Source organism: Crocodylus siamensis, chromosome 3 (assembly GCF_052110815.1).
Source record: "Crocodylus siamensis isolate JL-2025a chromosome 3, ASM5211081v1, whole genome shotgun sequence".
In the NCBI taxonomy this organism is placed as follows: domain Eukaryota; kingdom Metazoa; phylum Chordata; order Crocodylia; family Crocodylidae; genus Crocodylus; species Crocodylus siamensis.
In genome coordinates, this window is record NC_143397.1 from 26,107,252 (window position 1) to 26,131,498 (window position 24,247).

Genomic DNA, 24,247 nt, shown 5'->3' on the forward strand with positions numbered 1-24,247 from the left:
TGGTGTGATGAGCAAAGGGGAATCCCAAGTATACAGGATCAGTGTTTTATTGTTTAATTATTTAGTAGCAGATCTGTGAGGCAGGGATCTGACTGGACAACTTTTAACATAATTCACAAAACATCTCTCAGAGTTTCATAGCATTTTCTTTTATTGGATGTTTCAAGAAGATTGAACCCAAGCAGCCTTTGGTGGTAAAACTGCCCATTAACCCACAATGAGTCATTCAGAAGTTCCAGAGCATGTATATTTAGAGCTAGCATATGAACACTTTAACAACCACCCCCAACCCTTCTTCCCCTACAAGAGCTATCCCATCAAAATAATTTGATGTTGACTTGAAGGCGCTTACCTAATCATTAAGATATCTATACTGTATAGCTATAGCTACTTGATTAAATAAGGCTTTCATTCTCACTGCTTATTTTAGGGATCCATATAGTTTGTCATCTTCATGGATTTTATATGAATATACCCTTCTTGTGTTTTGTATGCAATCAAGGTAATATTTCTTGTAACTGGATTTGTATCATCAGATATTGTCATGTATGGTTAATTCAATCCAAATTAAACTAACTAATTATGTGATTCTCCCCAAGGACTGCATTGAATTGGGAACTACAAAAAGTGCTGGCATTTTCTTCTTAATAACTGATCTTTAGTAGCTCCCAGATGCATATGAATTACACATACAGAAGTCTAGATAAAGGAGATAAAGATAGCCTCAGGCAACTGATTTCTGATCATGATTTGAAATAAATATACATTCAGGGATATGTGAGTTCAGGATGTAGGTTCAGCTCTCAAAAGGGCTGCTTGCACATTGTGGATCCAGGTTTAGATTTTGAACACCACTGGAGTTTTAGGGATTTTAGATCTGTGGTTTTGTCATGGGTTTATTTTTAACAGAAGCCTGCTGAACAATTTCTAAGTGACTTGGTCTGTTTTATTGATTACAGTTATACTTTCAGTGAGTCTATGTCCTAGTTAATGAGCCATTACATTGGTTGTAAGCAAGGCTAAGTTATTTTGTTTCTCTGTAATTTTATGAAGACTTCTCTGAAGTAAACCTTGGCTTCCCCCTGACTATTTTCTTCCTAAATCAAGAGTGTAGCTTAGTCTTGCCATTTCATCAATATTTCCAGGATATGTTTTTCTGGTTAGCTGGACCTGGCGGCTTTTTGGTTTAAATTCCTTTTCCTGATCACTACCAATGCTATCAGATGTACCAAACACTCAGACACACATCCAAATAGAAAAATATCAACAAAAACTGTAAACTAAAAAATAATCTTAACTTGGAAGATGAATGGGCAAAAGAGGAAGGAAGTATGTCACAGATGATAGTCACATCCCTTAACACACTAGTGAAAGCTACTCAGCGATGGGTGCTGTAGAAGAATTTACACCAAATCAAAGAATGGAATAGAACAGAGTCTGCAACTCCATTTTATTTAATTCATGCAGTGTTAACTGTATCAGTTCTTTTATCTTCTTGGGTTGTGACTCCCCCTTGTACTTTGAGAAGGTATTACATACCAGAAGCAGACACTGGTTTTCTATTAGCTGTTTTGGTAGTGGTTCTTTCAAGTCAGTGTGCATGAAATCCCAAAGTTTATTATTTTCCCTAGGGGAGTTCTTTCCTTTCTTGTTTATTTTTCTTGATACACTAGATGTATTTAAGTTTTAAAAACTCAGGAGTCTGTAGCAAAAAGAATCTGGTAGCTGACTCAGAGCTCTTCTTTATTATCCAGTTTCCCTGATGCTTGAAATGTTTCTGCACTATAGTCGGCTACTCTACTGCAAGGACAAACAAAACATCACTAGCTAATCTTTGGCATGCTTCAATCCTGCAAAATCTTAGTCTTTATTGAGGTAAGAGAATATGCCCATCTCATATAAGGAAATCTTTGACACTGGCAGACTTTAGAGAACAAATTATTGTGGCCCTGACACAACAAATCAATACATAAATTATGTAACATTATTTAAAGAGAATTTATATCATGGGTCAGAACTGAACATTCCCTTAAGGGCAATAAAACTAATTTAATGTAATTAGATAATGATTTGGATGCTATTAAGTTTTATGGGATCCTTTAGTCTCAATTTATTACTGTTACTAGTTAAAGGAATACAGTCACATTCTGAAATAATATTCTCAATTTAACAAATTTTCTAAAGCTGGAACACTAGAGGTTAGCAATGGCTTTACATGACTTATCAACAGGGATCCTGGTTTTCTCTGATAAAAAAAAAATCCCCAATTTTTGTATTAAACAAGTAACCCAAAAGCCACATTTTTCCATCATCAAAATGAAACACCACTTTTATATATATATATATATATAAAATAGATTATCTATATTATCTATAGATATATATTAGTAGTGTTTCATTTTGATGATGGACAAATATGGATTTTGGGGTCCTTTTTGAGATCCGAAAATTGGGGATGTTTTTGTCAGAGAAAACCAGGATCCCTGCTTATCAAGCAATGACAACTTCTCTGCAAAGAAGACATCATCAGTTCTTTTACTTAGCTTGGGTTCTCAAACTAAAATTAGAACAGACCTACTTTAAGAAAGGAACAAGAATTCTTGCTATTAAGAATATGGCTCATTTTTTCTACATATGTAATATTTGATTAAAGATATATTATGAAAAATAGCTGTGCTTAATCTTCTCTATGTTGCTGTAGTCATGAAGGGCAGTTATTTAATTTCTACTGCAATTTGCCCATTAAAAAAATGTAACTGCAGATATTTTGATACTGGACCAAAGGAGACCACTGTGAAGATTTAGTCATACATCTAGTCCCATTGATTACATGAAAATCACATTAATTAAACGCTGTTTGATTTATTAGTATATTCTTTTGCTGTTTCTATTTCCTTCATTTTTATAATGAATTTCACAGGAACAGAAAAGCAGGTTTCTTATAAGGATTTTGTGCCAGGTGCTATGGTGTTCACTAGATGGCTATGTCTACATAGCTATTCTGCCAAAAGTGTGCATCTCACCTTGGGAGTACAATCCTATTCTACTCAGGGAGGTGTATAGCTCTCCCACTCTCTCCCTGAGCAGCTTATTGCACCTCTGTGAGCCAATCCTACTCCACCATGGCAATAGACAGCCTCATTCTTTCCAGAGTACTAAAGGCAGCCAATAGGAAATGTCAGGCTTCTGTATGAACTTTCACCCCTAAAGGTGCTTGATTTGGTGCTGCATATTATGTGCCTTCATTACATCAGGATACTTTTTGCCCAGTAGTCAAGTGGTTAGGACATTTACTCAGGTAGGTTATAGACCCCATTCATCCGGAGGAGTTTTAAGCCCACACATCCCAGTAAAGTGCCTTTGTCATTAGGCTATGCACTAGATAGGGCTGAGGCAGCCTTCATCCCTCTTGTTGAAATGGTAACTATGTGGAAAGGAATAAGTGGGTGATGGGATGAGGACAGGCAAATGTCTTAAAGTTAGGATGAAGACAGTTACAAAAATAGATGCATTCATGGTTTTCTAGGACATGAGCAGGGTGGGTTAGAGTTGCACATAAAGACCTCTACTGCTCAAAGCAGGCAAAGGATCTGGGCTTTGTCTTCTTTTAACCCTCTTAACTCAGTATCACAAACTGGGGTCCCCAGGTGTGGCCGTGATGCCCCTGGCATCTCCACAACTGTGCAAGCTCCATCCTGAGGGTGCCCTTATCTCGCCTCCCATGTCTTGTTAGTAAAATAAATCGGGAGGCTGCCCACAGGTCTTCACTTGGTCCCAGTCCACTGAATTTCACTTAAGATCACTGGCCTTTGAGCCCTTTGCCAGGCCTCCCTACAATATTTGTGCTGCACGGGGCACCTCAGGCCTTATGGGTCAATTGTGTGGCTCCAAACCTCCCCTCTACCTTACCCCATGGGTGTTATGCAGATGTTATACCCTCTGCTTGGGCCTACTCAGCCTCCACTCCTTTAATATAGCTAGGCCTTCTAGCCTAGACCCAATGCATTGGGCCTGGTTTTGAGAAACTAACTTTCATTAACCTCCTCTTGTCATCAGGCCCCTGGCCCTTATCTGCTGTACCCATCTAGCGTTGGGCTCTACACAATTGTGTGCCCCCTGGGGGCACTAATGAGACCTCCAACTCCCCTATTAGCTTCATCCCAACCCACCAGTTCAAACAATAACACAAACATCAGCCCCTGGGCTATAACAACAACAACCACGAAGGCAACACTCTGCCCCTCTAAGAGGGCAAACTTCCACCTTTAGGATAGCGTACCCCTTAGCCCTGGGTATCTTGTGAGCTCCTGGAGTCTTACTGCACTTGGAGGTAGCAAAGCAGCCAACACAATGTTTTGGGTAGCTCTCTTGTGCAGGAGCTCTTTCCTCTGGCAGTCGCCAGCATGAAAGTGACCCTGCCAACACCAGCCCTGAGCTTACATGTTCCCTGGGTTCTGCCTTCTTCTGGTCAGCCTGCAGGTGCTGGCTAATTACCATGTTAGCCTGTTACTCAGGCAACCTGCAGCTGTAGAGCTCTGTCTAGTCTGCAAGGCTACTTTGCTAGGCTGCTTCTGCCGTTAAAGGAGCAGGCACTCCCTTAGTGCCCTGTGACACTCAGTAGAGACCAAGATTTTGCAGGATTGAAACCTCCATTTTGAAACAAATCTTTCTTTCCTAAAGCGAACATATTTGCATGAAAAGATTTTCCCCACCTGCACAATAATACTCACGGCTGTAGTCATGCAACCCAATGGATGCCTGGGCTGCTATAATATAGTTTACATAATATCAGAATATAGGGGATTGTCAATATAACTGCATTTAGTTGCCTCATGAAACTGGGGGTCCTGATTTGCAATTATCCCAAGGCCTCTTGCTACCACTCTGGTAACATAAAGGGGCCTTAAAGTAGACATAAATTATACCTTCAAACATTCTGAGGTTCAGTTATATTGCTACATTTGACCCAAAGCAAGTTTAAGGGAATGGGGGGGGATTCCCATCAACTCCTACAAGCTGTGGATCTGGAACAGTGGTAGGGGACTTTAGCATAAATTAATAAATTAGGCCCATTTTATGCATTTCAGTGTACTTAATCTATATCCATAAGCTACAGGGAAATCTTTATCAAGTTCCTCACCTGTTGTTCACTGAGGTGAGACATATACTATACTCAGTGTAACTTAATTGCTTGCAGCAACTAAAAGTTTAATGGCAGAATTAATATGCAAAAAACTAACATGAAATGTCCTTAATATCTGATGCTTGCTGCTACAGATTTCCCAGGAATTTTATTGCAGTATGCTCGTCTCATTTTAAAACATTATTTGGCATGGCAAGTATAAAGGTTATTTCTTTAAAATTCTTGTCAGTATTGGCCATCTTCAGTTTATGTTGTGAGGTAAGTGTAAACACAGTAAAAATTAAGTTGAATTTTTAAAAAGGCTAGAAAATTAGCACAGTATTAAAATCTGATTTGGGATTCATAAAAAAAAAATCCAGTAGTATAATCATGTACTATAAGAAGTTACTGAACCACATTATGTGCTATATCCTGTACTATTACACCAAAATCAACAGATAATACAAGTACTTTAAAGGCATGAAACCATCTCCACTAACATCAATAACAAAGCTGCTATAGACTTCAGTGGGGTAGGATCCAGCCTGGAGAGGCACTAATTAACGTGGAAGTTGACAGGTTTCTGTTCAGAGGTATTCAGTGAAGTTCTTTTTGTTTATTTGTCTTTTGTGCATAGCAAAGCAATAGCTCCTGTCATTGCTGAACCTGTCACAGGGATTTGAGGAATACATTACAGAACACTAACATCATCACAATTATTTTGTGTTTCTTTGTTATTCCTCTGCTTAAAAGAGAGTACAATGGAATTCACTCATTGAGAAGGGCCAAGCAAAGCCGCTCCACTGTTCAAAAGGCCTACATGCAGCCACACTTAGGATCACCTCCCTACACCCTGGCAGATAGCTCCACAAAGCCACTGAAATTGTGCCAGAAATGTCCAAATGCAGCTTTTTTGGAGATGGAGTCTGGTGAAGGGGAAAGCCACTGCAAAGATTAAATCTACAATGGACAGCCAGAGTGCAGGCAAGTGATAGTATTGGGGGAGGATGGATGATATTGGGCAGTGAGGGGAGGGTGAATTTAGTTCTTGCCACTTCACTACATTCTGTTCATTCTCTGTGGGATTGTTGTTGTACACTGTGTAGGAAATGGAGAGAGAGAAACAGGAAAAGCAAAACAAAGCAGAAAAACTAACCTGTCCCTACCCAAACCTGATAATCTCAGGTTTAAATAAAAAAAAAGAAGATTGCTGACAAGACACCTGTCTTGTCTACGTAGAGTGTAAGTGTAGGGCAGACAGTCTCTTACCAGTTCCTAACAAAAAATCTAAGAGATGATGACGATGACAAATATAATAAATCTATATGCTGTCATTCATTAAGTAAACAAAGAAAAAGTGATCACCAATCAATACTGAACATAACAAAGTAGGTGACTTGGTGTCATAAGTGAAGTTATGCCATAAACTCATTCTCTACTTGCCAGTTCTGTCACTCTGTTCTACTCATTATTTTACTTACATTTTCCTTCCTCATTTCTACACAAGACCTTGGTATCATCTGTGTTTTGTATAACTTCAACCGACTCCCCTGGCTTCACTTGTAAGTCTTTTGCTCCCCATTTTTTATTAGACAAATCCAGGGCAACAGTAGTGCAGTAAAGAACTCTAATATCACCTTCAAACTGCAAAAAGAAAATAAAGATGCTTAATACAAATATTATGCACAGTTTTTAGCTTTACTTTATATTGCAGTTTCTGAACCTTTAGGGTGCCTCCTGATGAGCGCACATGTGCAGGGGTGCGTGTTTCCTTCAGGACAAATATTTGTCCCCAGGCACACCCCTGCGCGTGCACTTTGGTGTGCTACAAAGTGACCTGGGTGGGGTAGGTGAGGCTGGGGGGTAGCACCTGTACTGGCCCCAACAGCCTTACTTGGGGTTCTGGGGGACCTCCCAGGGCAGCAGCAAAATCAATCCAGCTGCTTGGAGCCTGTCTGGTTAGGTTCCCTTTTTGGTGGTGCACGCAGCTGCCGTGTGCTCAGCACCACTTTTTCAGTGGTGGTTTTTTTTTACATCAGACTTTTCTAGTGTCAGAAAACTGCTGTGCTGCAAATTAGCAGTGCAATTAACAGGTGCACATGCTCTGAAACACTGCATGCTTGTTGGGATGTGGTCTTAGTGGCTGATTTTCAAAAAATCACATAAGGAATTATGTGTGCTATCCTGATCACTGCCTGTGACTGGCCTTTGCACATGCAAACACAACATTGCAGGTATAATTAGAGGATCAGTAGCATAACTAGGGATGAGTGAGTAAGGATACAAGATTGGCAGCTGCTGCTACTCCCAGCCCAATCACCACGACTACCTCTTTGGCTGCCACCGCTACCCAGGGTGCAAAGCCCTCTTGCACTCTTTCGGAGTGTAGCGGATACAACTGCATTCCAAAGTGTTTGAACATCAGGATCTCTCTGTGAATGCACTGTATACTGTGTTTTATTTCAATAAGCATCATTTATGCTTGGGATTACTATTGACAAATTTCTTTACTGTCCGAGCCCCCAAGGTCTGGAACAGTCTGCCAGCGGAGGTGGTTCAAGCACCTACATTGAACACCTTCAAGAGTAAATTGGATGCTTATCTTGCTGGGATCCTATGACCCCAGCTGACTTCCTGCCCTTTGGGCAGGGGGCTGGACTCGATGATCTCCCTAGGTCCCTTCCAGCCCTAATGTCTATGAAATCTATGAAATAATGGAAAACACTGTTTGGCAGACGGTCAAAAATCGCACAGGGCAAACTCCTACTGATACAAGGTATATCTAATTAAATCACTTCTTTCCCTGTAGGCTATTTTTCTCATGCAATTTGTAAGCTGTCTTTGAATAAATGTATTAACTTCAAGATTTTTGCAGTGAAATTTGGTCTTAGTGAATGGTACTGAATTGTCATCTCTGGAGAGCCAAATTCTCCTTCCAGCCAACAAACAAGTACAGCACAGGCGATAGCAATGCAAACTTTCCCACACTGTTTTCCAGTGTACTCCAGCTCTGAGCTGACTCAGTTCCTTCTGGAAGTCAGAGTATAAGCTCATTTTTTTGCTCATTCAGTCTGTGACCTCCTTGCCACTGGCACCATCAATAAAGCTACTTATTTTATTCTATTTCTAGCCAGGTCCTAGGCGTACAAAATACTGCAGAATTTGAGAAAGAGGAGGATGTATTGTGCTTTCAGGCTCTTATAAGAGAACTAATCATTACTTTATTACTTGTTGTGTAAGAGGAAATTTTTGTACTGCATTTCAGTAAAGAAATCAGACAGCTTTTGAGATTGGTTAAATGCCTAAATCTCACTTCAGCTATTAATCATATGCAACACCTCTTTAATACCGGTACTTTGGAATACAGTTGTCCCTTCAATATAATAATACAAGTTGTTATTCTGTATGAACTGCACTGTTGTTATTAACGCATGCCTAATGTGACAATATCAGAAATGAAGCAGAAGACCTGACATTTTAAAATGTAAAAAATAGTAACATTTATTAGACATACATGTTTCAGATTTTCTGATTTAGTCTACTTTGCCATTGACTTCACTCACATCAGGCAGGTGAATGCTGAACAATTAACCCACCTATCCCGCAGGTTTGGATGGAAGCGCACCTACATTTCTAAGCTAACCTTTGTTTCTAGGCCAGCCACTGAAAGAGGAACATTTCCTTTGTGTTGCCAAAGGAGCACACATTTTTAATAAATAGAACTCTAGATAGAACTATTTACTAATATAATTTCTAAAGGTACTTTTAGTGTTAACAAAAAGTGTCAAATGCATAATCAAATGCTGCACTAAACCAGTTCACACAAAATATCCTTTATCCCAATATGAGCTGACATTGATTCATTATAAAGACATGGATAAGCCATTTATGATTTCCAATACGCTAAGCAACTACAACCCCTGATTTTTTCAGGAAACAGAGGACCTCTCCATATTTCTGAATTTATTGAGCTGTTAGATTCTCTCAGTCATTTCCCTCATCTGTAAAAGTGTGGATAATGCAATTTTCTTATTTCTGAGGAGGGTTGTTAAGGCATTAATTAGCTAATGTTGCTTTGGCAGTTATTGAGGTGCCAGTTACTATTCTAGGTATTTGCTGACTCTGGGTATTTGAGCAACTTAAAACTGCTTAGTTGCTTTGGTTTTATTTTCCTTAATTTAATTGTTAAGTACTGACTTAATGAATAAGGCCCAGACTTCCCAAGCCTTTCATTTGTTCAAAATGTCTTTACCTGCTATTGTTATCCCATTGATTTGAATGGGATTTCTTCGGACAGACTTTCCAAGATGCACATTTTCGTGGAATAAAACAGAAGACTAGAGTTTATAAAGCAATGTTGAGTCAATATTCTTCCATTAAAACTATTCAAGCAATCACAAAAATGGAGTAATAGACCTTTCAGGGACAAAAGATCATTGCCAGATGTATGAATTATAAAATATACAATAGTTTTTTGTTTACATTCAAATTAGACCTACTTTAAACTTTTTTCTCAACTCTTTCTCCTCCTTTTCCATCCTTTTAGGCTTCTGTGCATCTTTCTCATCTGATTTGCCTCTTGCAGTTCTCTGTGACTTCTTAAATATTGTTGAACTGAAACACAAGGTCACATATAGAACACAAGTAAGATCATGTGATAATCTTTTAGATATTTCAATAAAATTGCATTTACCAATCATTTCCTTTACAATATAATTTACACCAGGGTTGTTCAGCTTCTAAGTGGCTAGTGACCACACACTAGTTGGACAGCCCTGTTTTAAATCTATAGTATTAATACAAGTGTTATTATTGTAGAATCCTAGAAAAGATATAGCTGTAAGGGACTTCAGGACATCTAATTCAACTCACTGCTCAAAGCATGTTAGAATGAAGTTATATGTTACACTTACGAGAGGTGCTCAATCCTTAGCCTATGAGCCAGATTCAGCCTGCAGAGTCATGTAATTTGGCCTGTGGGACTCCCAAGGGGCCTGGAAACTTGGCAGCAGAGGAGCAGAGGCAATTAACACTACTACCACTCCCCCACCACCAAATTTCCAAGCTCCATGTGGCTTAATCAGGGCCCACCTGGGCCAGCCCTGCATGGAGGGATTGGGTCCCATTCCCATGCAGTTGGATTAAGTAGGGGCCTGATACAGCTACATAGAAATGGCCCAGTTGGGGCCCAATACTTCTGTGTGAGAATGGCCCAACCAGCACCTGGTCCTGCGCAGCTTCATTGACCCCCGTCAGGTTGTACCACATCAGACTTCTGCCCTGCATAGCTGGATCAGACTCAGCTGGTCCATTTCTGTGTAGGTCCATTAGCCCCAGGTGGGCCACTACTGCATGCTGGATTGGGTTCAGTGATGGGATTCGGCCTGTGGACCAACCTGCCACCACTCATCCAGGCTGTAGGCCCAAAAGGTTGGTCAGTACTAACTTAGACCATTCTAAATCTAAGGAATATAAAGAAGTGTTAAAAAAGTTAGCACATGCTGTAAGCAGTCATATGTTAAGGGTTTACCCGATTTCTTGCCTGCACAGCTCTGATTTACCACCAGAGGGCTCACAAGCAGGGGTATGGTAGGAACAAGGACTCTATCCTTCTATCCATGCCCTGGGTGGGAGGGGGAGGCTGGGAGTGGTACGTCCTGGGATGCTGAAGGACTGCAGAGCGCAGACACAAGTGCAGCTCCCCTCTGTAACTGAGACTGCTTTGCGGGAAGCGATCTGAGTAACAAACAATCCCTGGGATCAAACAGAAGTTCACTTCTGGTTCCAGGGGGGAGAGGAATCCACCTGCTGGCTGCAAGCCTGTAGCCAGTTTCCTCTAGCAATGGTCCCTTCTCCCTGCAAGGCTGAAACATTTTCAGAATATGAAGGGGGAAAGGGAACAGAGGGAGCTTGTTTTAGTGGTTCCCCAGCTGGTGCTTGTTAACTTGTGTTAAGTGCCCTCTGAGTGTCTCAACATTGCATCACTTTAGGCAAGTGTTAACTCTAGGACATGCTACCAAGCATATATTTGGGTAACTGCAGTCTGCTCTATAGAGATGAAATAAGCAATTTGCGGCACAGGAAGAAGATTGTGTGGCCAGAGCTTAGAGAGAAGAATCTCTCCCCCGGCCGCTCCATGATCACAGTTGCAGAGTGGGGACTAGTAGCTCCTTGCTACCAGGGCAGGGGGACATTGTTCGGACCCAGGTTCTGATGGAGGTGTGCCCCGCCCCAGCAGCAGGCAGCTCCTGGGGGCAGGGACCAATCTCCTGACCTTTGCTGCCCAGCTGACTGGGAGCACATTAGCTTCCAGTGGGCCATCTACACATGCTGTACTACACAGTAATTACTCCTGAGTAAACTTGCTACTTGTACTTACAGGTAGCAAATTTACTTGCAATTAGAGCAAATTACTACGCAGTAAATGTCTGCACATGTAGATGGTGATATTTACTGCACTGTGATTTGCTCTAGTCTTGAGTAAGACAACCAGTGAGTAACAAACATCCCATTAGTGAGTTACTTGAATGGCCATGTGCCTGCTGCCACCGGGCAAACAGGGGATGTGGCACAGCCTGGCGGTGGCAGGCACAAGACATCACGTGGCTTCTGAAGCAGTGGCAGTGGGGCGCAGAGCCCCAGTCCACAGCAGGCAGCCCGCCTCCACCCCATACACAAATCCAGGGGGCACATTCCCCCTGTCCTTCCCCCTGGGTGCATGCAGTGCCCGGAGACCCTGGACAAGCCGCCCAGGCTCCAACTGTCCCACCAACTGCCCCATTCACCCCAATTGCTGCCCCACTCCCTCCCTCACTCTTGGGGCCTTGATTTGCCCCGCCCACACCCCTTTGCCTCCAGAGACTTACCTGCTGAGGGGGTTGGGGGAGTGTATACTCATCCCCCCAAAAATAATATGTTCTCCCTCTGCCTATGCCTAGAGGAGTTGTGGAAACCTCTTCCTTGCAAATTTTCAAGAGCAGGTTAGACAGGAACTTGGCCAGCATGGTTTGGTCAGGGACAATCTGGCCTGGATGAGATGACCCTGTGAGTTCCCTTCAAGCCCTACTTTCCTGTGATCCAATGAGAATCTTACCATTCCAGATAAGTGACACCACACATATGTACAGTAGAACCTGGATACTTGCAGGGTTTGGTTCTTACCCCTGATATTGGTGAGGGTTTGCAAACTAGCCGGGAGCCATATAGGGCCACAGCAAACAGCTGCACTGGTCCACTAGATGACCGAGCTGTTTCCTGTGGCTTTTATTTCAATGGGCACTACTTCTCCAGTCAATTGTTGAGGAGCGCTGATGGACTCCAGCTGAGTAGAGAAGTGCAGCCCTTTGAAGTGAAAACTGCAGTAAACAGCTGAGTGGCTCATCCTTAATTTAGCAACTTACTAAAAATTAAATAGATGGCAAAACATCTAGTTATGCATGATCTAGGTTCTCCTGCATATCCAAAATTCCAGGCTGAACTACATTGTTACTTCCATGTCTGTCACACAGCCTGCTTAGTGCCATAGGGTTGTGGAAGAGACTGAATTCCCTAACTGCCCTTTCCTACTTCCCATGTGGAAAGCTGAGCTTCGATTCTGTATTCTGGAACCAGTAGAACCTCATAGACAGGTGAGGTGTGGGCATTCAACTAGACAGAAGCTTGGCAGGTCATGGGCTTTCCTTTGCAAGGGGATGCTAGAGTTCACCGTGTTTTTCTGGCTTCCTGACTAGGATGGTGAAGTGCATTCTCTTTGGAGCTACACTTTAGGAAAGTCAGGTAGGGGGACCTGCCACATGCTGTTTATTTAGCAGTTTTCTCATCCAGCAGCACAATACATCTATACTCCAGTGTGCCCTGACTTCTGGACAGAACAATCCCATGCACCTCTACAGGCAGGGGGCTGACTGTGTGGGCAGCAACTCTGCAGAAAAGGACCTGGGGGAACAGTGTACAATGAGCTGAATATGAGCCAAAAGTATGAGACATAACGGATTGCATTGGTAGGAGTGTTGCCATCAGATCAAGGGAAGTGATTCTTCCCCTCTATTCTGCACCAGTGAGGCCACATCTGGAGTACTGTGCCAGTTTTGGGCCCCCACTACACAAAGGATGTGGACAAATTGGAGAGAGTCCAGTGGAGGGCAACAAAAGCGGTGAGGACAAAAAGACCCCTAGTAACTGCAACAAACAAAGTAGACGCACCAAGTAATGTAACAACTCGCCACTCTCAAATATTTTGAACATGTTGCAGAATAACTATTTCTCCACCAAAAGAATCACTCTTATTTTCACTTGCCTGATTGCTGCTGGTGGAGGAGGGAAGTCTGATGAATCCACATCATCATAAACATCACTGTCTCCCCCTGAATCTGAAATAGGAAAGTTCAAAGCAATAGTAAATTAACATGAAGTCCTGTGGAAATGAATTACAGTCTAAAGTTGAGGGTCAAAATGATAAGAACTAGCTGAAGTACTTGTGTTTGTATCCATGTCTTATAATATGATAGGCAGTTTTGAATTTTGCACTGTCTACTGTGATTACCCTGAAATCAGCCAGTTTTTTCAAAATAAGACTCTCTGTTATTAAAAATAGGTATTCACCGATATTTTAATCTGCTTAGCAAGTTTTAGCACATGTTGGCTAATGCAGCAATCTTTAATCTTTGCTTTAATTAGGTCATTTTCCACTGTGCCACCTAACAGTATATTTTTAGGGCTTGATTTTTGCTTTATACTGAAGACAATTTACACCACTCGATAACAGCATAAAGGTGCCTGAAAGTGGGCGTGAATCACATTTATGCTAATCTGAAGACCACTTTACATTGCCAGGGCAGTGGAAAGAGGCCTGAACATAAATAAAGAAAACACCTCTAAAATAGAACTTAGCTCTTTATTTCCTGTGATGACTCTTTAAGGTATTGACTTGATAAGTTTAACATCTAATACCTTATCCAAAATTATAGAGCATGCTTTACAGTGTAAGTTCTGGTTCTAGGCAACAGCACCAACAGTTTTAAGAATTTGCTTAATATTTCACAGCGGGGACAATATTTACCAGTGTTTATTGTCTTAAAAAGATAGTTCTAAAGATAGAATCAGTGTTTGTTGTCTTAAAAAGTTAGTTTTAAAAATAACCATGTAATTGCATACCTGAAAAAACCTTGCACTAAGTGTTTCTGCTTACCTGTATCTATTTACACTTTTTGATGAATAAAATATATGTGTGCAAAAATCATAAGCAGGAAGTTGTGATACTTTATTAATGCTTTTTATAGAATAAAAATATCATTTGTATGTTTTTATTGGTAGGCCAGGTCAGCCGAGTTATTTTGAAATTCATTTTCTGGATATGGTATAAACAAATTATTCAGTCTTTGCATCTCATGTTTCTGTTAATATCACAACACAGAATATTTGCCTTGTTTCTTATATTTTTCCTCTAAATGATCTGACTGAGTACAGCACTTCAAGAAACTGCAGTATGGGGCTTTTAGTAAAATTATGCTGTAAGGAGTAATAAGAAAACAGAACAATGAAAAAACATATTTGATTATTACCTTTTGCAAACTGCTTTGCTGAAGGAGTCATTCTGAAAAAAATATAATTGTATTAGAAGACTGTAATCAGATACATTGCCTTAATTCAAGACATCGACAGATAGTTCCTCACATATGGGCTGCATTTCCAGACAATTTTGTACAGCTCCAGTGACACTAGGAATGATAGTAAACTGGCCACCTGATACAATGTTTTGGTCACAGTAAATTCAGGTAAATTTGGTCAGGTAAATTCAGAACGAGCCTAGTAAAACCACCAATAGCTTGTCTACCATAGTTCCCTCATTACAGGTTAAAACAGGGGAGTTGCACAGGTCCTATGGCAAGGAGGAGTATTACCCAGAAATTGTAACTGACATGAAATCAATGACAATAAGACTGGATCAAAAAGATGCGACTTGTGGCTTCGTCAAACATTATAGAATCAGTTAAGCTGTTTTTGAGAGCTGTAGGGGAATCTAAATAGAGGAGCAGGTGAAAGGAAGAGAACACCTTTGCCTTTTATTCACATATTTCATATTTATGAGGCATCACAAGTAGATGCCAGTTACTCTGTGTTGCTTTGGGGAACCAAAGAAACTTAAGCTACTGCTGAGTTTACAGGAAAATCTTGTTTCCAAGGAATCATAAAGTAGCTGGAATATACCAGTGCCTTTCACAGAAAAACTATTTTAGTGAGTGGGCTCATGCAGTAAATAGATACAAGTTGTTAGCGCAGAACGATTATATTATGCAGCTGAAGAGAGAGGAGAGTAATATTTTTACATGATCTGTTTCTCTGAGATACAATTTGATTGGTGACTCATTAGGTTGCTATGAGAACATGTTAGTAGCATGTGATCAATACTGTATTAGAATTAGTTATAGTGCACTGTTTTCATGGCAGATTCTTACAAGGAACCTCCATTATCTTCTGATTCATTGACTTTGTCTTTCTCTCGTGCACCTTTCTTTTTGTCATCTTTGCCCTTTATCATCTTCAAAAGCCCCCAGGACCAGGAATCACTCTTTTCTTCATCCTGTGATACAGACCTTTGGAGTATGCATGCAATTATCATAATATAGAAAAAGATATTTTTTCAATCAGGGCCATTATTTAATTTTGGCTGATGCATGTAATTCTAATTCAAGAGAATTAGATACAAAACATGAGATGAAAATAGACACATTTTCTACAGCATTGATATTTAATAAAATTAAAATTAAAAATAGTATTAGAACAAGAGCCATTGGCTCTGATTCTGCAAGTAGTGAGAGCCACTGGCTTCATGCAATGGAAAGGTCTGCCTGAATTACATTCACTGTAGAACTGAGAACCAATTATATTGGTTGTACAAGCACACAAGATCTGAATGACTTATTTAGAAAAAAACTGAGGGTTATTAAGCACAAGTCTGCACTGAAGATCTCCCTGATAGGGCTGAACCATGTATGGGGGGCAGAAGAAGAAGTCAACAAGTCCACTTCCCTCTTTTTTTAGACATCTTCCAGCTCCTCTAGGCTCATTCACTTACTAGGTCAGTTATTTGTATGCTGCTTGTATTTCTATGCAAGCCAGCATTCAAATTGTTTTTTCCTCTATTATTGTTTTCTAAAGATAGTTCTATACAGCTGCAATTTTTAGGATGCCCATGGATATAACTTCTTATATTGATCCATTCTACATACTAATTATCCTATTCTCGAAAAGATCGTAAAACAACCTTGAAAAGAACAGTAGAATTCAGTTCTTTCTTAGCTCTATTCATGCTCTTTTGATGTGGAGCCATCTATTCCTTTGGAATAGTTTAGTGGCATCTAGACTGATGACTTTTTTGAATCAATGGACCCATGCAAATTTACACCAGTGATATGGTCAACTACTTGTTCAATGTTATCCCAAATGAAAATATAAAGACAAAACTGTGGTACAAAATTAAAATGGTCAAGTGATAAAAAGACTTGCCTAATGTTAATGTCTTCATCCTCCATTCCTTCATAAATTTCTTGTGTACTGGGAGGAGGTGGGAACATCACTTCAAAAAATCAAACAGTGAAATAATCCATTAGTTCTCCTATTGTCATAGCCAGATATAAGCCAGTGGCCTGTCATAGGCACTGTTTCTCTAACATCTTTGCAAATATGGAGGGAAAAATCCTCAGCTGATGTAAATCAGCATAGCTTCTTTCTCAACAGAGCTATTTTGATTTATACCAATGGGAGAATCCAGCCCATGACATCTATATATAGTAACATCAGTAATAAGCAGTTGTATATTGAGATCAAATATGTTTATACAGTACTTGAGGAGAACAAGGACATTATTTCTGATCAACTTGGTGGCATGATTTTTGCTTTTTTAATTTTAATATTTTGCATGCATCTCATATGGGTGGTGGTACCAGTCCACCATTCTTGGAGACTGATATCCTCTGCTCCTCCAGAGAGGAAGTAAATCCGAAGCAAGGGCAATGCAGTTTCTTCCCATTGGCCCTAGTTCTGACCTGTGGGCAGCACTCTTGGAGTGAAAGTGTAGTCCAGTCTCCAGTCCATTCTGATCTCTCTGCTCAGATTGTTAACTGAGATCTATGCCTATTTTATATCATCTTCTTTCAACCAGGCAAGAAGGAATTTCATGCCTGATAATTGCTCTGTAAGCTGAGAGGATGATCTGATTTGAGCCTTTAGCATGAATGAGCAAGGCCACAGAAAAACAAATACTAGCTGACTCAAAATCATTTTAAATGTGGATTAGTTCTGTCAAGATGCTCTTAACAAGGAGAACCTGTTGCATTAACACAGATTAGAATAGCAAAAAGATACTGGAACAACACGTCCCCCTGTATCCAGAGTCGAACATATTGATTCATCCAGGTGAAATGAAAGTGTATTCTCTCAATGCTTGGTGTAGCTTGTCCTTTGCTATAGTATATTTAGCATACTAATAATGCCATTATTTAGAAATGGTTCAGATCTGCACCTGCAGGTAAACAACAAAGAAACAAAAACCAAAACAAAGACAACCTTCCCTCCTCTCCAGATGAATTAAAAGTAAAACTTACTTCCACTTCCACTTCCACTTTGACCACCACTGGGAAAACATAAATTAAAAGAACTTTTAGAGTAAAACTATTCATTCACTGTATAACGATAAACACCATCACCCACCACTTTTCTGGTCAATGTCCTAAATATGCCTTGCTTTACCACACATGGATTCAGGAGGGCTTCAAAGCAGTATAGCCACATCATGCACCTAGGTGCTTAGATTTACATTCATGCATGTAAAATCTCACTTTGCATGCATAAATGCTGATATTTTAATGCCCAAATAAGTAATTTCTTTCCTTCCCATTGTCTTTCTTCAACCCAATTAATCACTCAACTCAAAATGAGCTGCTCTGAGTAATGCACCAGAGAGTTCTTCATCCCACTCATCACTGAATAGTTTCTTACATAAGGAGAGAGAAACCCCGCATAGATTTAGATACAATGCCAAATGCTTTCAGTTAACTTTTGGCGTAAAGTACAAGGTTCTCTCTCTAGAAAGGAATAATTCAAAAGGATTCTAAAGAAAACAGAAACACAGGACTAGTATCTGTAACTCTTTTGGATAATATAAAAAATAAAGGGACTCAATATTTTGTAATACAAACTATGATCCAAGTTTTCTGATTCCATGAGCTACTGCAGATACCCCAAAGGCAATAATGTTTCATCCATTCACACAAACAAAACACTTGCCCTCTCAGCCTTTAAAATGTTGTTAATAATATGCTTCCAATAAGCACCATCTGCATTTGATGTTAAGAAAGAATGCCTTTTTATATTTATATTTTATATTTTATTGAGTATATAAAATTATAAATTATATAAAATGAATATAGATATTTGTATATTTTACAGGTATTTCATGTCCTCTACATTTTTGTTCACATCACTGGGACTGTTCTGGGTATAAATTGTCATAATCTGACCCCTAACACTTCACCAATGCATATGTGCACTTCAAGTTTAATCCCTGACTGTGTCATCTTCATAAGACGAAAGGGTAAATGAAATTTCTACAATACTCCTTAACTAGATTTTATCAAGAAGTACCTTTAGCTTCTAATGTCATATTCTTGGTATTCTGAATGTTATATATGACTTAATCTTTCTAAGAGTGCAGCAATACAAAGGTTCATAACAATTGAGAGCATCCCCTTTTCAAATGACAACCCTATTTTAAAAACATGTACTAAAATAAAACTTCCAATACATCAGTCTTGGGAAGTTATTAAAAAACTGAATCAATACCATGTAATTGCCTTGGCATTAATATTTCTTTGGCCAATTAATTTATTTTTATTGAGTTCTAATGTTGGTTTCAAAACATACTGATATAGAAGTCAGACATTTTGAATGATTCATGTTTATGAACTGGATATAATGCTGTAAAGAGCTGGACAACATAAAAAATGTCAAACTATAGCTTGAGGAGTTTAATGAATCACAGTAGGATTCTAAAAGTAAATTTCAGCCTTCTACTCATACCAGAGGCCTGTGCTGCATTATTTTAGAGGATATTACTTAAAATGTAGACTATTACTTTCTAAGTAATCCATTTTAATAACTGTAAATATATATGTATGCATTCACTGCTGGCTATTGAAAGCACATTTAATCCCTTAAATTGGGACTGTCACTTGTCATCATAAAAAGAAAAGTTCTACAATGTCTTTTTCGGGAAGGCACATAATGATGGAATTGACTCTGACCTAGAATAGTGAATATACTTAATCTCTGTTTGTGCTTGGTGTCAGACAGGCATGCAGTAGGGGAAGGTAGCATTGAGCTCCCTGATTCAAAAACCAGTTTAGTCTACTGCTTAAAAATGATTTTCCTGAAGGCCCCCTTTTTAGGTCCAGTTGTGCAGAACTTCTAGGGGATGTTCTGGCAACTGAAGATCAGCTGCACACCTTAGTCACCCAGCCACACTCCCTTTATCTCAGCCACATATAAGGGTACAGACAGATGTAACAACTGAAGTGTTTCAAAGTGAAATGTACTAGGAAACATTTTAAAAAGGAGAAAAAAAAATCAGTGAGGGGACATACGTATGGCCCTTTGCTGCTTGCTGGCTTGAATGTTTCAAAATGCTGCATCCTCCTCTAGCAGCAGCCAGAGACAGGAAGTAGAATGGAAGGGAGAGTGTGGAACCTGGAGGGGAGACGTAAATGGGATGGGGGAACTGTAGGGGCTATGAAGCTCCACTTCTAGGAATCTGATACTCCAGACTTTACCTTTCCCCTCCCCTTCTCAACTGAATGAAGATGTCCTGGCTCTGGCTCTGTTGGCAGTGAGGCCCCTGGGAGTCAGCAGGGGTCTGGCACAGGGACAGCAGGTGCATCTAAATGAAATGCTTTACTGTGAAGTAGTGTAAACCTTGCTAATCACAACTAAATTTGCTACCTGCAAATGTAAGTAGCAAATTTAATTGTGGGTAGTTACTGTGCAGCAGTGCTTATGTGGACATGTGACCAGAAGCAAATCTTCTCCTGGTCAGTTGGCTGTCAGGGTGTGAGAGATTGCTCCCTGCCTCCAGGAGCTTCCTGCTGCAGGGGTGGGCTCTGCCACTGGAGCCCAGACAGAGACTATGTCCTCCCTGCCCTGGCAGCAGGGAACTCCATGGCTGCCTCCCCCCACCCACACTTTCCGAGATCATGATCAGGATTGCAGGGCTTGGGCTGGGAGATCCTTCTCTCTCAGCACAAGCTTTGTGGTTGCAGGGCCAGAGCTGGGAGACGTATCCTGAGATAAGGATCTCCCAGTCCAAGGCCCATGACCATGGAGCTCAGGCTGAGAGATAAGGCTCTCCTACTACTGGCTCCGTGGTCATAGAGCTGGCGCTGGGAGCTCTCTGCTGGCATGAGCTGGGAAGCCTGTTTCCTACCCAAGTCCATGATTACGGAGCTGAGCAGGGATCAAGCTCTCCAGCCTGTTCCCCACTCAGCACCATACTCAGTCACGGGCAAGTCCCAGCCCCATGCCCTAATGGGGTGATCGAGATGTAGGGCTTGGACAGTGTTGCAGTGGTGGGGCAGGTCCCAGTTGTCTATGCCATCCATCTGTGGGGCAGCTAGTAGGGAGGCCCTAGCTGGATGGGGAATCCCTGGCCAGCCAGGGGCTTGTTGCTAGCTGTCCCACTGGAGGATTGGGGCAGGAAGCTGGGACCTGATGATTCTATGACTCTATGACCTGCCCCTCTCCTGCAGTTATTTTCAAGCCCCCTGCCCTGATCAGGGAGCTGGGAGCTCCCTGCTGCCAGGGAAGCGGGACATTGTCCTGCACCCCAGCAGCAGACAGCCCCCTGCGAGCAGGGAGCAATGTCCCATCCCTGACTAGAAGATAGCTGTCTCCTGGCCCAGCATTGCCTGCCAGGCCCTGGGTTAGCACCCAGGGGGAGCCTCAAGCTCCTCCTGCTGGCGGCAGGGCCCATTGCAGGGCTGCAGGTAGTGGGAGCAGATTTGCTGCTGGTGTCTACACATGCAGAGACATGGGAGTAGATTTGCTGCAAATCTTCTGCCATGTCCCTGCATGTGTAGACACCTGCCCAGGAGTGTTTACTCGTGAATAGCTTACTCACAAGTAAATTGATTTCAGATAAAATGTAGACACATCCAGTGGGGACAGTCCTGGGTGCAGAGATCCCAGGAGAAGGCATGAGGGTTCCCAGTCAGGAACCAGCAGTGCCTGGGACCTTGAGTGGGAACTGAGGGTTGGACAACTGGCCAGGCTCTTCTTCCACTCTCCCTCCCTCCCCCACGCAGAGGTAATAACAAATGAAATGCATCAAATAACCCCTCAATTACAGAGGTTCTATTTTGGAGCACTTCAGCTACTTTTGAAACATTTCAGAGGTTCATAATTGTAGGCAGTTGGCTCTTTGAAACATTTCAAAGGCATTTGGAACAATTCAATAGTTGCATCAGTCTGCACCCTAAGTCAAAGCATAATGGCATATTCTGAAAACCAGAACATGCCAATTGCCACAGGATGGTTCTCCTACACAGCAGATAGTCTCCTCATTCTGGATATGCCATTTGTTGGGCTAGAGAGGTTAACCTTATTAGTTAGTTTCCCATTGCCCATCCCTATCTTGCCTCCAGACTTCTCCCTGCATTCTGTGAAGACACTGAGACACACCATACTTTAGGGCAAGAGCACTGGTAAGGAATACTCTTGTGCAGTCATAATGATTCTTTTGATTTTAGAGTCTTTAGTACCTCTAGGCTGGAAAGGGCAGAAAATGACTTGAAAGGAGGTAAGAGAGTAGTATTGTTTGTTCTGCACTCTGTATTGTGCTGTATCTGTGGGACTCCTGCATTTTAGTTCATTGTTTTCTACAAAGCTCCAATTGCTAAGCATGTTCTCAACTTCCAGTGTTACCAAATGGATTGTTTCAGACATGTAGGCATTAAGTTACAGGCTGACTAGGAGGAAACACCTAGATGGCTCAAACATATACTCTGGCTCTGTTAAACAAGTGACATTTTATGATAGCAGGCTTCAGAATTTGTAGCATTTCCTAATTCAACTGGGAAATACTTTGGTAAGCTCAAATACTGCAAGCTAATGTATGTTGCCTTTTTTAGTGGTGCTTACTTAAATTTCAGGTGTGTATAATTCTGAAATGTTGTGTCAGCAACAATATATTTTATTTTAGAATATCTTTGTTTCTCTGTTGCAATTTTTCTCATTTGGGCTGGCTGAGCTAAGCAATCAGCATCTTTAAATTTGCTCTTCTTACATACCTGCTGCTGCTGTCCTGCTCTCCAACATCATCATACACTTCTTGGTCACTATCTCCATGTCTCACGGTAGCACTGAGGGAAGGTCTTTGTTTTCTTTTTAATGAATCGTAGTCAATCTCCACCAAGGTTGTTTTAATGTAACCATCTAAAACAGTGAAACTATATGATTTAGTAGCCATACTTTCATTTCAAAGCACAGAAAGAACTTTCCAAAGGGCTGCAAATTCAAATAATTATAACTGCAGTGTCCTGCTGAAAGTCTTCATGGTCGTTTCTAAATCTGATCGTGCTGTACCCATAATAAACAAAGATGAACTAAATTTACACTTCCCATTTACAGTGGTTCAAGTCAGTTGTAATTACACAGTATGCTATTAATTTGTACGCACATCAAGATCTGTGCAAGAATGAGGAGAATCAGGTCCTTTACCTTGGAAACACAATCTCACTTCAGATAAAATTAAGTTAAGCTTACATATCAGCTACATAGAAACCTATGGTAAGTCGTCTCAACCCTCTGCTGCAGCAGAAGAGCGCATTATACAAATGGTCTAGAGTAAGACAAGCACTAAGTTACCTTATGGTGATTTTTTTTGTCAATCCAGAAACTGGCTACTTTGCAACTGGCCAGTTCCCCAAAATAATTTAGAGCAATCCAGTGCCTATAGAGGTTGATAAATCACTGGAGTTTGAGTTATACCTTATGCTGTCATACAGACATAGCCATTATGCTGGTCCTTTGTCATTGAGGCTAATACAGACATTTGGAATATTAAACTGGATTCAAAATTGGCTGTCCAGTTTAAACTTAGCTTCTCCTGGTGCCAACCTTACATTTGCAGACCCAGTCTCAGTGACCAGCAACCAGTCTAAACCTGTAACTGAACAGAAGTTCCATGCACACAAACTGGTTGAAAAATTGCAGAATCTGATTCAAGATGAACTGGAATCTATGTAGTAACAGACTCATTCAATTTAGGTCAAACCAGTGGATTGCACTTCTTGTCCACTTCCTTTGTGCGGCCCTGGGTCTAGGAAAACCCAGCCACTGGCCCCAGCTCTGGGGCTGCTCTTTTCACTCCACACTGGTCTATTTTTTTGTCCTCTTGACCTCTTTCTCTCCCCCAGCCAGCCCTCTCAACCCCCATCCCACAAGCTGCTGTGAGTATAGCTGCTTTTATCAGTGCTTGCTATGGCCAGAGCCAAGCACGTAAGCCCGGGGGGGGGGGGCGGGGAGGGAGGGGATGAAGCGTATGTTAGCTGGGGTGGGCGGGAACTCCACTCGACCTACAGGCTGTGCCCCCACCCCATGTGAGTTGCACCTGACCCACCCTACTCCACCCATGGCTCATGCCTGCCCCACTCTACCCCACCCATGAGTCGCGCCTGCCCCCCTACCCCTCATAGGCTGTGGCTGGCCCCCCATGCATGGACCACACTTACTCTCCCTACCCCAGCCACAGGTTGTACCTCCCTCCATCCTCTGGTAGACCCTGGATTCCCTCCAGTCTGCTGGAACCCAGCCCCAACCCCCCAGCTAGCCCCCCCCAACCATTTTGAGTCAGTTTTATGCCCCCAAGAGTCTGTACTTAGCCTGGAGGTACACTGGGTAATCTGCCTGCTGCAAGGATGAACTGCTAAAGGTGAGGTTTAAAGTAGCCCAGCTCAGCTCAGGATTGCACCTTCTGTCATTATGACTTCCTTTGATTTTAACTTGTACAATTTGCCAGGGTTCTCTATAATAATAGTAATAATAATATGATGGATTTAAACACTGCACCTGTTAGCT

General features: G+C 41.3%; 1 protein-coding gene across 3 annotated transcripts in view; it reads right to left on the reverse strand.

The window, feature by feature from the left end:
* FYB1 (FYN binding protein 1) overlaps window positions 1-24,247 on the reverse strand; it is an 89,579-nt gene that overhangs the window by 6,629 nt on the left and 58,703 nt on the right. For 2 of the 3 annotated variants that reach the window (XM_090037981.1, XM_090037979.1), the window contains exons 9-16: window positions 22,459-22,603; window positions 17,725-17,753; window positions 16,628-16,697; window positions 15,577-15,714; window positions 14,683-14,714; window positions 13,419-13,491; window positions 9,622-9,736; window positions 6,604-6,766 (exon numbers count right to left, since the gene is read on the reverse strand). In XM_090037981.1, coding sequence (XP_089894107.1) covers window positions 6,604-6,766; window positions 9,622-9,736; window positions 13,419-13,491; window positions 14,683-14,714; window positions 15,577-15,714; window positions 16,628-16,697; window positions 17,725-17,753; window positions 22,459-22,603 — 765 coding nt within the window. The remainder of the gene's footprint in view (window positions 1-6,603; window positions 6,767-9,621; window positions 9,737-13,418; window positions 13,492-14,682; window positions 14,715-15,576; window positions 15,715-16,627; window positions 16,698-17,724; window positions 17,754-22,458; window positions 22,604-24,247) is intronic. The other variant, XM_090037982.1, reaches the window with a different exon arrangement.